At 37.0% G+C, this 13,230-nt stretch overlaps 1 protein-coding gene across 1 annotated transcript; it reads right to left on the bottom strand.

Annotated features, from left to right (window-relative positions):
• Positions 1–265: 265 nt before the first annotated feature.
• Positions 266–9,636, bottom strand: LOC107754504 (fragile X mental retardation protein 1 homolog A-like). The gene is made up of 9 exons (XM_016570983.1): positions 9,586–9,636; positions 7,609–7,779; positions 7,411–7,489; positions 7,190–7,302; positions 6,778–6,864; positions 5,670–5,868; positions 5,299–5,481; positions 3,481–3,560; positions 266–2,666 (listed from the first exon to the last, which is right to left on the bottom strand). The coding sequence occupies exons 1-9, from the start codon at positions 9,634–9,636 to the stop codon at positions 2,499–2,501; spliced, it is 1,131 nt and encodes a 376-aa protein (XP_016426469.1). The 3' UTR covers positions 266–2,498.
• Between the last annotated feature and the right edge of the window lie 3,594 nt (positions 9,637–13,230).

Below are 13,230 nucleotides of genomic sequence, written 5' to 3'. Positions count from 1 at the left end.
CGGGAAGATTTATCACCACATATGGAATGTAAAACGCCCAATTCCCCGCCGAGGAATAAAACACACTTCAGATTGCAGAGGAAGATCAACCTTTATTTATTGAAACTGCTTGCATACAAAATATATTGCACTATAACCAAACAACGTCAACATAAAACCCAGTCTGTTCTGCTATTATTATGTACAAAGACGTTATTACCCAAAGTGCAGTAACATACAAAGGTCAGTCTACCTCAGTTCAGTATCTACAGTATTTCATGTTTAGTTTTTTTTTTTTCAGCTCTTTTTCAATCACAATACCCTACGATGTGTGCAAGAGATGGTTTTACAATTTGTCATTTTAATATACATTCCCAAAAAATAAATAATTAGAAAACAGTCTGTTTGGCAACACTTTCAAAAGATTCGAAACAGGTTTTTTTTTATTTTTATCGTTATTCTCGAACAGACTGCGGCGAACTGCGCCATCTTGCCAGTTTTACTGCCCGCCGTGGACGTGCAGGTTTTAAAAATACTGAGAGTAAACCATTTAACACCTTATTTTGAAGTAAAGGCTATTTTTAATTAAAGAGCCACACGAGAGGGGCATCCTGAGCCGCCTCCGTCGAGAGAGTGGTTTATATTTCCGCAAATCCTCCGCCAGTCACAGGTTCTTTTCAGCTTCCGTTTCGTATTCACAGGCAAATCACTTCCAAACTGGTGTGTATAAGCTTAACAGGTTATTCGCCAAGGTGACTAAGCGAGAGTACAGGAGCGCAAAGAGAACTAGAAACGTAGAGAAAAAGAGCAAAGAACGGGTTTCTTGCTGTACAGTCAAAGGAAAAGCAGAAAAACTACCATGGTTATCGTCACAGTAGGTTTGGAAAGAATCGTGGGTTCAGAACAGCATCGCGTCTTCTCGAAAATGTAAACTAAAGTTTAATGCACAAGCACTAATCGGATAAGACAGACGGTTTTCATATCAAAGTTAACATCGCATATCCCCCCTTCTCGTCCCTCTCCAAGCGAATTCAGCTGCAAAAGTACAGTAGACTCAAAATTAGCGAAGATATCTAAACTTCAGTTTAGTTATGTTGACAGCATACATGTGATTCACCTGCCGAGGAAGTCTTATCACATTCTAGTTTATTATAGGTTGAGAGATTATAAAGTACTTGCAGAGTAACACAAACATGATAAGTGCACATTTAAAGTTCAATCTAAAAAGAACAGCCACAATCTCTTAACGGATGACATAATATACAGTATGCAACCCCACAGATGAGCCATTGTTAGGACACAGACAATGTTACAGAGATCTGATATAAGTGCTTCACACCTGATGCTGAGAAATACAGCAGGAGAGATGGCAGTTTACTGTGGCCAGCATGAATGGAAACCAAAATGAGCATTTACAAATTGTTTGAGAGAAAAAAAAAAAAGTCCCAACAAGTTCACCTTGTGTGGGAGGAAAATGACAGACATGTTTTTTGAAAGAAAACTGCTTTGCTACCTCTTAAAAAAAAATAATAATTATAATTGTCCTACAATGCAAAGATATGCTAAACGACAAAATTAACTGTGCTGTTGACGACAATGAATTAGCATTGATATTCGTCTCTGGGTGGTCGGTTACAATTTATGACTTCCACAGTTGACTAGTTTAGTTAGGTTAATACCTTTATTACACACAATTCAGCTATGGCAAAATATCAGAATTCGGCCGACTTGATAGAATCCTGCTTTTCAGACATACAAAATGTTTGTGAAATACATGCAGCACAGAAAAACAAAACAAAAAAGAAAAAAAACTTTTTTTTTTAGTCGTCGGCTGAGATTGCAACACACGTTGCTCAGACAGGTTGTTCACGTCTTCTTCCCTGATTTAAACATCCAAATTATGATACTATTCACACTAGTTAAAGGCACAGATCCAGACAGGAGCTTTTTTTTTTTTCTTTTGCCATTTTTAGTTTTTTTTTTTTTGTTATTTTTGTGGCCAAGATCTCACATCAGAATGGGCTCGAGTAATCATGGACACCAAAGCGCGTAAAAAAACAACGTATGCCGTGAGATGTGGCATAAACTTGGGCCCCCGAGCGCTTGAGTTCATTCTCCAATGTGTTTCTTTCCCTTTTGTTTGGGACATTGTGGAAAACAAAAACTTTAAAAACCAATTGCTTGGAAAACATTTCAGAATTCCATTTTGCGAGACATTTAATCCACAGCTTCTTTATGCTTCATAGGTAGTTGTTTAGAAAGTCAATTTGAAAACCTGTAGCTTCTGTTGTGATTTAGAGGCCGGTTTCTTTAATCCGTGAAGACTACCGAATTCAACACACCATACACCAAGAGACCTCGTCTTTTACCCGAACTAACAATTAGAAAGTGTGCTTTATGTCATGTCTTGCGACAGCCCTACTGACCTGGTTCTCTTTGGCCTAATGTGTCTCTAATGAAGAAGCATCTGGATTGGTGGAGCCGAGTGGGAGAATGGGGGAAAGGGGGCACGTTATTCTCTACGAAACGCCGTTCACAACGGCTTGGCTGTCCGGGCCATCCTGCTTGTCTTTCTTCATCCCTCGCTCCTTTATGGGTCTCTGCCGGTTCCCTCCGCTGTCTCCTGCCAGAGCCTGAGAGCCTCGGCTGGTGTGGACGCTCCTCTCGTTATTGCTGTCGATGCGGATCTGATAAACAAACACACAAAAAAGAAAATGTACAACATTTTATGTTTAATAAAGCATTAGCCAAGCTATAAAAATATAAAGCATGATCCTGTACTGTTTTTTTTTTTACAAATTAAATACGGCTGTCATATTTTAATTTGTCCTGTTTTTCAATTGCATGTTATTTACTCTTTATTTTATTACTTACATATTAATAACTACTTGATAAACCTGAACAAAAATATTTAATTAGAAATATTTAATGCCATGCAGGCTTCAACCTGAATTTACAATAATATTTTTAACCTTTTAAAAGTAGGTGTGTATATATATATATATATATATATATATATATATATATTCATTTCCTTTTAAAAGTATGTGTGTATATATATATATATATATATATATATATATATATATTCATTCATTTCAGCATCAAGAATTGTAAAATTTTACTGGTATTAGTAACAATTATGAAAATTGAATTTATTAAAATGTTTAAAATGTATTAAAATATGATGTTGATAAATACATTTGACAAACATTACCAAGACTTTTACAAATAAACTAAAATAGTATCTAAATAATACAAATGTTAATGACAAACAAATAGGTCAATATTTAGGCATGTTTAGATTACTGGTTTTAACTACCAACTGCCTTGTTAATAGATACAATTTTCCAAGAAAATAGAAACAAAGTTTAACTTAACACAATTTAAATATTGTGCATATTGTAAATACTGCATTTAAATGCAGTATCTGTTATGATTACATTCACTAATATGCAAAATAACTGATCATATGATGATAGAAGGCAGACTGAGTGAGACCTGCAATGTGTCTTCCTGGGGTCTCGGCTTCGAGTCTCTGGAACTACGGGAGCGGGACTCATTCCAGTGCATGTCTTCAGCTGAGTTAAGACAAAAAGAAATCCATAGATGGTATCAAAAATAATCTTAATGTCAAAAAAAAGAAAAAAGCTGATTAATGTAGAGTTGACTGATACTTCAGCTGACACACTCTTAGGGTGTGTGTTCACACTTGTCATGTTTGGTTCAATTCAAACAAACTGGTGCAATTGTTCTGTTAGTCCGGATTAATTTGAGTAAGTGTGAACGCCTGCCATCCAAACCCTGGCGCGCACCAAACAAGTGGACCAAGACCGCTAAAAAGATGGGTCTCGGTCCGCTTCCAAACGAACTCTGGTGTGGTTCGAATGAAATATGAACACAACATGAACCAAATACTTCTAAACGAACCAAAACCAGGATGTAATGACAAGATGCGACGCTATGCGACATGATTTGACGATGCGGAACGAGCGGTGTATCCAAAACTAAATGAGCAGAGAGCAAACGTGGCGCAACGAGGAGGTAAAGTGCCTTTTATGAGCTCTTTGTGAGTTCGCAGGCAGTAAAAATGAAATCATATGTACACGCAACAATGAGTGCGCTTAGTCCAGTAGACGGCATTAGGTGTATTTGATTTAAAGCGGCGTTGTGAACTTATCACTATGCCTTTAGGTTTGGTATCTTTAGGTTCGCTGTCAAAAATGCCAGTGTGAACGCTAAGCGGACCAGGACAAAAGGTATCGTTTTCTTTTTTGATCCAGACCAAATAAACCAAGAGAACCGAACAGCATGTGTGAATGCACCCTTAAAGGGATAGTTCACCCAAAAATGAAAATTTGATGTTTATCTGCTTACCCCCAGGGCATCCAAGATGTAGGTGACTTTGTTTCTTCAGTAGAACACAAATGAAGATTTTTAACTCAAACCGTTGCAGACTGTCAGTCATATAATGGAAGTGAATAGGAATCACGGCTTTGAGAGTAAAAAAAAAACATACACAAACAAAACCAAATTAAACCCTGCGGCTCGTGACGATACATTGATGTGTAAAGACACAAAACGATCGGTCTGTGCAAGAAACTGAACAGTATTTATATCGTTTTTTTTTACCTCTGATTCACCGCAATGTCCGTACTGTCCTGAGCGCGTTCTCAACAGCCGGCGCGTGACGCATCTTCTTCTTGCTTTATGGCAGATCGCATTGACATGGACCATTGACACTCCTAATTGAGATTGTAGATCGAGTGTCAATGGTCTATTTGAGAGATAGGTGGCTGTAATGCACTTATAAGTCTTTGATCCGCCTTAAAGCAAGAAGAAGAAGAAGAAGACGCGTCACGCGCCGGCTTTTGAGAACGCGCTCAGGACAGTTCGGACATTGCGGTGAATCAGAGGTAAAAAACAATATAAATACTGTTCAGTTTCTTGCACAGACCGATCGTTTCGTGTCTTTACACATCAATGAATCGTCACGAGCCGCAGGGTTTAATTTGGTTTTGTTTGTGTATGTTTTTTTTGACTCACAAAGCCGCGATTCCCATTCACTTCCATTATATGACTGACAGACTGCAACGGTTTGAGTTAAAAATCTTCGTTTGTGTTCTACTGAAGAAACAAAGTCACCTACATCTTGGATGCCCTGGGGGAAAGCAGATAAACATCAAATTTTCATTTTTGGGTGAACTATCCCTTTAATATCAAATACTTATTTTCCCAAAAAAACTTTTTTTTTTTTTTTTAAATACTGTAAGAAACATTGTAAAAGGCCTTAAGATGGGTGACAGCTCAAAAACTGACTTTTGTATCCTCCTCTTCCTCTCCCTCCACGACCCCGGGGCCCTCCACCCCTTTTGCGTCCATCAGGGGCCCTTTTGGGGTAACCCATGGACTCCTCATCTGTAGGGGCCAGGGACCAGTCACTGAGCTCATCTCTGTGGTCGGATTCAGTCTCAGATGCATTAGAGGCCTCAGAGTTGGTGCCTGGGACAAATACAGTCCATTATGAAGAAAGTGATTAACATAATTAACATTACGCTTTAACTAGTGCTCGCCTGATGCTTACATATCAAGCCAATGGCTTTTATATTACAGAAAAGTGTGAAGTTCCATATCCACCAAGTTCCATATCCAGATATGTTCTAATTTCATTTATTTGAGGCCGGTCATACCTGAAGCCAGTGTCGGGCCCCGTCTCCCTCTCCCTCCACGACCGAAGGGTTTGCCGCCACCTCGTGAGGGTCCCATTCCATTATCAGCCACGAAAGGTTTTTCTTTCTCAGGTCGTCCCGGCAAAGCTCTAGGCCCTCCACCGATCTGTCTGAGCTGTTCATCGATCTGCAGTCGCTCCATTCGCAGCTGATCTACCTCCTGAACAAGACCAAACAAATATGAAGAATGCACCATCACACAAGAACAAAGAGTCTAAAATCAGTAGTGAACATCACATGAGTATCTCTGGGGTATTTAGTATATGTCACTAATCAACAATTGCTGCTTTGTAATGAGCACTAATGTGCTCTGTGAGGAAAAGCTGTTCAACAAGAAGGATAACTACACGTTTACATTTTCAGAAGTAAATGCGGTGTTTATTGGAGCATAACTCATACAAACATATGCACAAAACCACAGATGCAAAGGTCACAAAGCCAAACCCGGGTCTCATTGGTATACTGGGGACAGATTAATGGAAATCTTTAAGAAAGAAGTTTCGTAAGGTAATAAATTCTAAGAAGTTTGTTAAGAATGTTCCTAAGCGCAATTCTTAAAACAAACAAACAAAAGAGTATGGCGGTTATTATAGAAAACTTGCTGATCAACTCATTAAAAGAAAACCACCTTAAAAATAATAATAATAATAATGTGATATTTTACATAAATATTATAAAAAACTATTTCCGTTGTTCAAATAGGTATATTTTGTTAAGTTAACTTTTAGAGAAAAAAAAAAAAGGATTAAGAATATATTTTTTTAAGAAAACTTTGTTTTTTTGGAAATACAACTTTTTTTTTTCTTAAGTTAGAAAATAAGAAAACAGCAGTTAAGAAGAATTGTAATCTTCAGAATGTTTCATGAATTCTAGTCATTCCTTCAATGTAAGACTTTTTTTTTTTTTGCCATGTTTTGACTGCCAAAGAAGAAACTTTAAAAAGAAGAAAGTCAAGCCAGACGAGTTATACACCAAAGTTTAATACCTTGGGTTGAAGGTTTACTTTAAACAATAACCCCAAGTATGCTGGATAGTAATTGTCTTAGAAAACTTTAAAACTGGTTCTTACCTTTAGATAATTCAGATGGTAGTCCAGCAGAATCCGTGCATTTGAAATGCTTTCCTTCGTCCCCACAAACACAAATGGCACCAGTCCCTGTGGTTGTAATTCAAGTCAGTATGAATAATATTTTGTCAGTATGAATGGTAATTTGAATATTGATTTAGATCGCATTACCGAATACCGGCACAAGTCTAATATATATATATATATACACATACATACAACTGAGCTTCAGTTTTGCTTTTTCATTCTTAAAGCAGACTTTGAAATATTTAGTAAAATCAGTATTCCTAAAATTGATTAGTCGGCTATAATAAAGTCCACACCAATTACTATGATTTAATGTATTTTTTCAGCATCATCACTTTTGCCGCCCATAAATACAACAACGAGTGTGTTCAGCAACCCACTCACTGACCTCCTCTAATGGAGAAGGCTTTTTGTCATTTTCCGGTTCCACTCGAACTCTGACAACACCTGATTTATCCACAACCTCTTGAATCAGCTTCCCACTCTTGCCAATGACTTTTCCTGCAGGACAGGGTAGAAAATTATTTAATGATGCACATTAACCATCATGGTGCAGGACAGCAGGTCCAGTCCGTGAAGGAGAAAGCAGTTCATTTCATTTGTCCTCACCGACTAAATTCTTAGGAACTTTGATAATATCTTCAGAAAATTCCAGGTAGCTTCTGGACTTCCGTACAGCCTCCTGGTCCTGGAATTCAAACGAAATCCATCACAAACATCAAGCCAGGCTTACATATTCTAACAGCCATCACATTTAATTGTGATAAAAGTTTACCCTTACCAGAAAGTCACCAATAAAGCAGTTACCTCTCCATAGATGTGAAACGTGCAGGTCTCTTCATCCAGGTCGATGGTTGTGACCCCAGGAATCTTTCTGGCCTGCTGGATATTCGCCCCATGGGTGCCTATGGCCAATCCCATGAGGTCATCACGCACCACAAACTGCTCATGGAACCTTGAGGCCAGTTGCCGAGAACTCTGGAGGGAAAAAGGCCAGTTTGAATCTTAACAGTGTTCTGATATATACTCTGTTTGCTTTCACTATTTCAATATGCCTCAGGGTTCATATCAATGCACAAATGTACTTATTAAAGGGGCAATACAATATTTTAATGCTTTATATACACACAGTGCATGATGCTGTATGTTAGTTTTTAGTAATAAAAATGGTTAATTTTTGTAATTCAAACCATAAAAATTACATTTATAATTACACAGTTGACCCATTCCTTACACCTTAACCCACCCTTAAACCTACCCATACCAATAAACCTGTCCCTAACCTTACCCGTATCCCACCTTAATAGCAGCAAAAGTGTTTTGCAATACAATATGAACACAATAAGTACATTGCACTTAATTTTTGATGTAAGTACATAGTAGTTAAGGCCACTTAATATAAAGTGGGGCCTATTAAACTTTTGTTTTGATGCTTGAAAACCCATATATACCCCCCCACACACCTTAAGTGCCTACAATTTTACCATAAACACAGCATTTGCACAGATAAAACACACTTTAAGAGCTAAAACAATAGCTGTATGTAGCCTATGCATCTGTAAATATAGCTCTGCATATCAACAGAGTATCATATTATGCCAAAGCAGGGATACAGGCCATCACAGCTGTGCATATGCACGTAACACCCTTTTACACCTGTTAAATATAGACTCTTTCTACTGCCACTCCATGCAATTGTGTCCAGTGATATGCTGCAGGACATTCTAATAGCAAGACATAAAGCAAGGAATTTACGAAAATACTACCAGCCTTCCTCGAGACAGTTATATTACAGCAATAAAATATAATTACACTACTGTGAAATAAAAACTATTTTGCATAAAATACTTTATATTCAGTGGCATAAAATGGTCTTTAAAATGACAATATCGCTTATCGCAATTATTTCTGGGGCAATATATCGTACAACCAAAAGTTGTTATCGTGACAGGCCTAATATATATATATATATATATATAAAAACATAATACAACGAACAATGAATTTACTTGACTTTAACATTATTGCTTTAGCTGTCCATAAATACAGCCAGAGTATAATTTATAGTTGATTATTATTATTATTATTATTCTTTAGAGTGGATCACAACTAGAAAAAAAAAAAAAAGAGTGTTACATAGAATAAAATACATTTCCCAACTTTATTAAGTAATTTTTCAGCATTACATAAATTTCCATGACTCTTTCCAGTTGCTTAAACAAGCATTTTAAAATACCCTGATATTCCCAGATTTACCAAGAACATGGAAGTAGGGTTGATTTATTATTAGATATATATATATATATATATATACACACATATCATAACTTCGTTGCCTAGAACGTATGGATGATGGCATTTGAAAACATTCAGGAAAAATATGAATTACTATTAATACCATTTCCATTAGGTCTAGAGCCATAAAGATGTTTTTATTATGTACAATGAAATACATTTAAATCATTAAGTGGAGGACTCGGTTCACTATACACACATCCGAACAGAACCGAGCCGAGCCAGCACACTGTCACATTCTGGTGTCAACACAGCCGATATGCATTAATAATATGCATGCTATCAAATTATTGCGATGAATGTTTAAAGCCTGTTCACGCAAACACTCGTCGAAGAGGCCTTGTGTTATAGGCAGACTGGGCCTACTGCACCATCGTGCATTGAGATCTGCGTTCACGACGGACTGAATCATATTTCCCAAACATTATTTTCAACATCCGGTGGGTTAGACACTCACAGGAGATATATAACACGACATCTGAAACCCACCTTGTAGAAAGCTCCGCTCGCTCCTCGCACTTCCACCGCGAGCTCGTCCATGACGCCAGTAATCTAATACACAACCGATCACAGCTGCAGCAGAGGCGCTCTCTCTTTATCGCACAGCGGCGCTACGCCCGGACGCGGTCGGAACTGCCGTGTGTACCGATGATCGTGCTCGTTTTTAAAGAAATGAAAGCAAAACATTGATGTGTAGACGCTCTGCAGCAGCCGCTGTTGAATGCATTGATGTAAACACAAGAGCCTCCCTATTTCCCCCGTCACGTGACACGGGCCCGCTTCCCTTCACTCGAGAGGACACGCCCCCGTCACGTGACAAACATCGGCTTCACTTCTTCTGCACGCATTTTCTGGAATGATGTATTTATCTTATGTATTTCCCCCCTAAAAATCTATACCTAAAAATACAATTATATTAAAATAAGTAAGTAAATTAATTAATTAATTAAAAATTCCCCTTTCCCATTACTACTTTTTTTTTCATTGATCAACAACAATTATACAACACATTTAAATAACAACCATTACACCCTAAAGTTGGGTTTTCAATTTAATTTATATAATTTGAAATTTACATAAATGTGCGCAATAATGGCTTTTACCCAAAGTTGTAAAATAAATAAATAAATACATACATTTTAAGCGTCCTTAAATTAATAGTTCACCCAAAAGTGAACATTTACTCACTCTCAGGCCATCCAAGATATAGGTCAGTTTGTTTCCTCATATGGAGAAATGTTGCATCACTTGCTCGCTAGTGGATCCTCTGCAGTGAATGGGTGCCGTCAGAATGAGAGTCCAAACAGCTGATAAAAACATCACAATAATCCACACGTAATCCACAGGACTCCAGTCCATCAGTTAGCATCTTGTGAAGCCAAAAGCTGTGTTTATGTAATAAGCAAATCATAATTAAGATGTTTGTAACATCAAGCCATTGCTTCCTCTATCCATACCCATATTACTTTGTCCAGTGAGAAAAATCATTTTGTCTGAATCAGGAGAGAAATATGCACAGATCAAGCACCATTTACAAGTGAAAACAATACTAAACAGTTCTGAACAAGCGTGTTGTTGGACTTTGATGTCAGAGGACAATAGGAGATGGACTTTTTCACTGGAATAAGAGTTATTATGGATTATGGACTTGTATAGGCCAGAATCAAGGGGTCATATGATGCTATTTTAAAGATCATTATTTTGTGTATTTGGTGTAACAGAATATGTTGACATGCTTTAATGTTCAAAAAACACATTATTTTTTCAAATACTGTACATTATTGTAGGTCCTCTATGCCCCGCCTCTCTCAAACACGTCGTTTTCAACAAAGCCCCCTCCTTTGACAAGCGCAGTCTGCTCTGATTAGCCAGCTGATCCAGTGCATTGTGATTGGCCGAACACCTTTTTTTCTCCCTTTTCAAATCTCGTATTAGCTATGGATTCTATTTACACTAAGTGAAAATAGCAGTATTTTTAGCAATATGCTATTTACACTAAGTGCAAATACCTATTTACACTATGTTAAAATAGCAGGATTTCTACTATCAAGTATACTACTTGTTGCAAATAGTGGCAATTATCTGCACTTCAGTATTGTAGTACATTATAAAACAGTATGCAATAATAACGTATTGAGTGTAAATTATAATTTTAATTTTAATTATTAAATGGATGCCACCTTATTGGTACAATAAAGCCCTCCCTACACCTACCCTAACCCTACCCGATACTTTATTTTCAACTTTTTGATTATTTCCTTCATTTTTATTGAAAATAAATGCCTTTACGATGTGATACGAGATTTGAAAAGGGAGGAAAAAAAAGTTCGGCAAAAGGCGGGATCGAACCCGGGTCGATCGCGTCAAAAAGCCAATGACACGCACTTGTCCATCTGCGCCACTGGAGCTGATGTTTTATAGTCACTTTTAACTAAATGTAAATAAACACCCCGTATTTTTTTATTCCAGAGTAAGGGCAATTCATACAATACTTTTAAACTGAGCTACTTTAATACCATCTCCGAACTTTCTACCACGACTCTGCTGTTCTTCGGCTGGTTTTTCCTGTATACGTTGGTTGACAGATGTCTCGTCCAGTCAGCGGTGAGTAATCCCTAACCAATGGCGCTGTCTCAAACTATACCTGCCTTTTCCGGTTTGTCTGATTTGTCGTTGTGTTTTCTGACTTGTTATTTTGTTTTCGAATTTGTCATTGTGTTTTCTGACTTGTTATAATGTTTTCTGAATTGTTGTTGTGCTTTCTGAATTGTTATTTTGTTTTTTAGACTTGCATTTGCGTTTGTAATTTGTTATTTTGTCTTCAGAATTGTGATTTGCTTTGCACTTCACGGCCACCGTAATACATTATGTCCCGATGACACAAATCACGCGATATAATTGCTACGTGATTTGATCTAACGGGGCATCAACACCGGATGCGAGTGATGCGACAAAATAACCCGTTAAGAACGAGGCATACGACCTCGCGCTGGATCCAGTGTGTGTTATATGCTCTCCTACTTGTAAGTCGCTTTGGATAAAAGCGTCTGCTAAATGAGTAAATGTAAATATGGACAGCGTAACTGATTATTGGGTTCTTTTGTCGCCTCGCGCCACTCGCGTCCGGAGTATAATTATCCTTTCTCAATAAAGCAAAGTTGTTTTGCGCCGAATAATTATGATATATCATAATACTTTATCATATTTTAGTAGGCTACTTTAATTCATTACAGCTATGTTCTTAACTTTAACTGGTCTGTCACTGACAGAGAGAGAGGGGAGGACAGTTGCTCGACCCCTCCAGAATCTAGGTGAGAACTTGAAAGAAGATAACTATTTTAAGGCAGTGTTTTTTTTTTTTTTTAACTGGGACTACTTGCCAATGTTTTAAGGAATTAAACATTAATATATATTTTCATTTTATGTTCAAATTGTTAAATAAAATGTGTTGTATAGGTAAAGGCAGTGTGTTCCAATAGTTTTTAAATACACTTTTTTTTTGTCCAACTGTTAAGAATTAGGATAAAAGTTATCGTTTAAGTGTAGTGTAACTGAAATATTGTGCATAAAATATCTTTATGTAATAAAAATAAAGTATAGATGTCCACAGGGGTCTCAAAGTCCCAAGTCCTGCAGTTATTTTTGAATTAGGGTTAGAGTGTTTTTGAGTCTGATATCACAAAAAAATAGGTCCCTGTAAGTTGTCTTGCTTCCTGTAAGCTATCATGGCATGTTCCCAAAATTGCCATTAGGGTACTCTAAAACACGCCAATTAGTATTCTATATAGAATTTATTATGTGAACATGAATGTACTTTGTACATTATGTACATAATTTGTTTGGCCGTTGAGGGTCATATCACCTGACAGCTGTCCCCCCCACTTTTAAAATGGCTGCTACGCCCCTGCATTCAGCTATTATATTATTATAGGCTACAATTTTCAAAGTCTGTTATGTAAAGTATATTATTTATGTATTCTTTTAAAATGACATTCCTTACATTGCCATGTTACAACAATAATATATATATATATATATATATATATATATATATATGTATGTATAGTGCACAGCACAAATGAGTACACCCCCTCTAAAACTTAACAAATTCAGCAATTACTCTTTACTTAGAAG

Source organism: Sinocyclocheilus rhinocerous, unplaced genomic scaffold (genome assembly GCF_001515625.1).
Source record: "Sinocyclocheilus rhinocerous isolate Xijiao unplaced genomic scaffold, SAMN03320098_v1.1 scaffold50, whole genome shotgun sequence".
Lineage (NCBI taxonomy): Eukaryota > Metazoa > Chordata > Actinopteri > Cypriniformes > Cyprinidae > Sinocyclocheilus > Sinocyclocheilus rhinocerous.
Note: the sequence above shows the minus strand (reverse complement) of the source record. Positions and strands in the feature narration are given on the sequence as shown.

What these genes read in the sequence shown, in the direction of transcription:
- LOC107754504 (XM_016570983.1), bottom strand. Translation starts at nt 9,636, where the DNA reads ATGGACGAGCTCGCGGTGGAAGTGCGAGGAGCGAGCGGAGCTTTCTAC. An exon ending in AGCCTTCTCCATTAGAGGAG is followed by an intron (nt 6,865 to 7,189) that starts GTCAGTGAGTGG and finishes TTACAACCACAG; the next exon opens with GGACTGGTGCCATTTGTGTT. An exon ending in CCCAGGAAGACACATTGCAG is followed by an intron (nt 2,667 to 3,480) that starts GTCTCACTCAGT and finishes TTTGTTTATCAG; the next exon opens with ATCCGCATCGACAGCAATAA.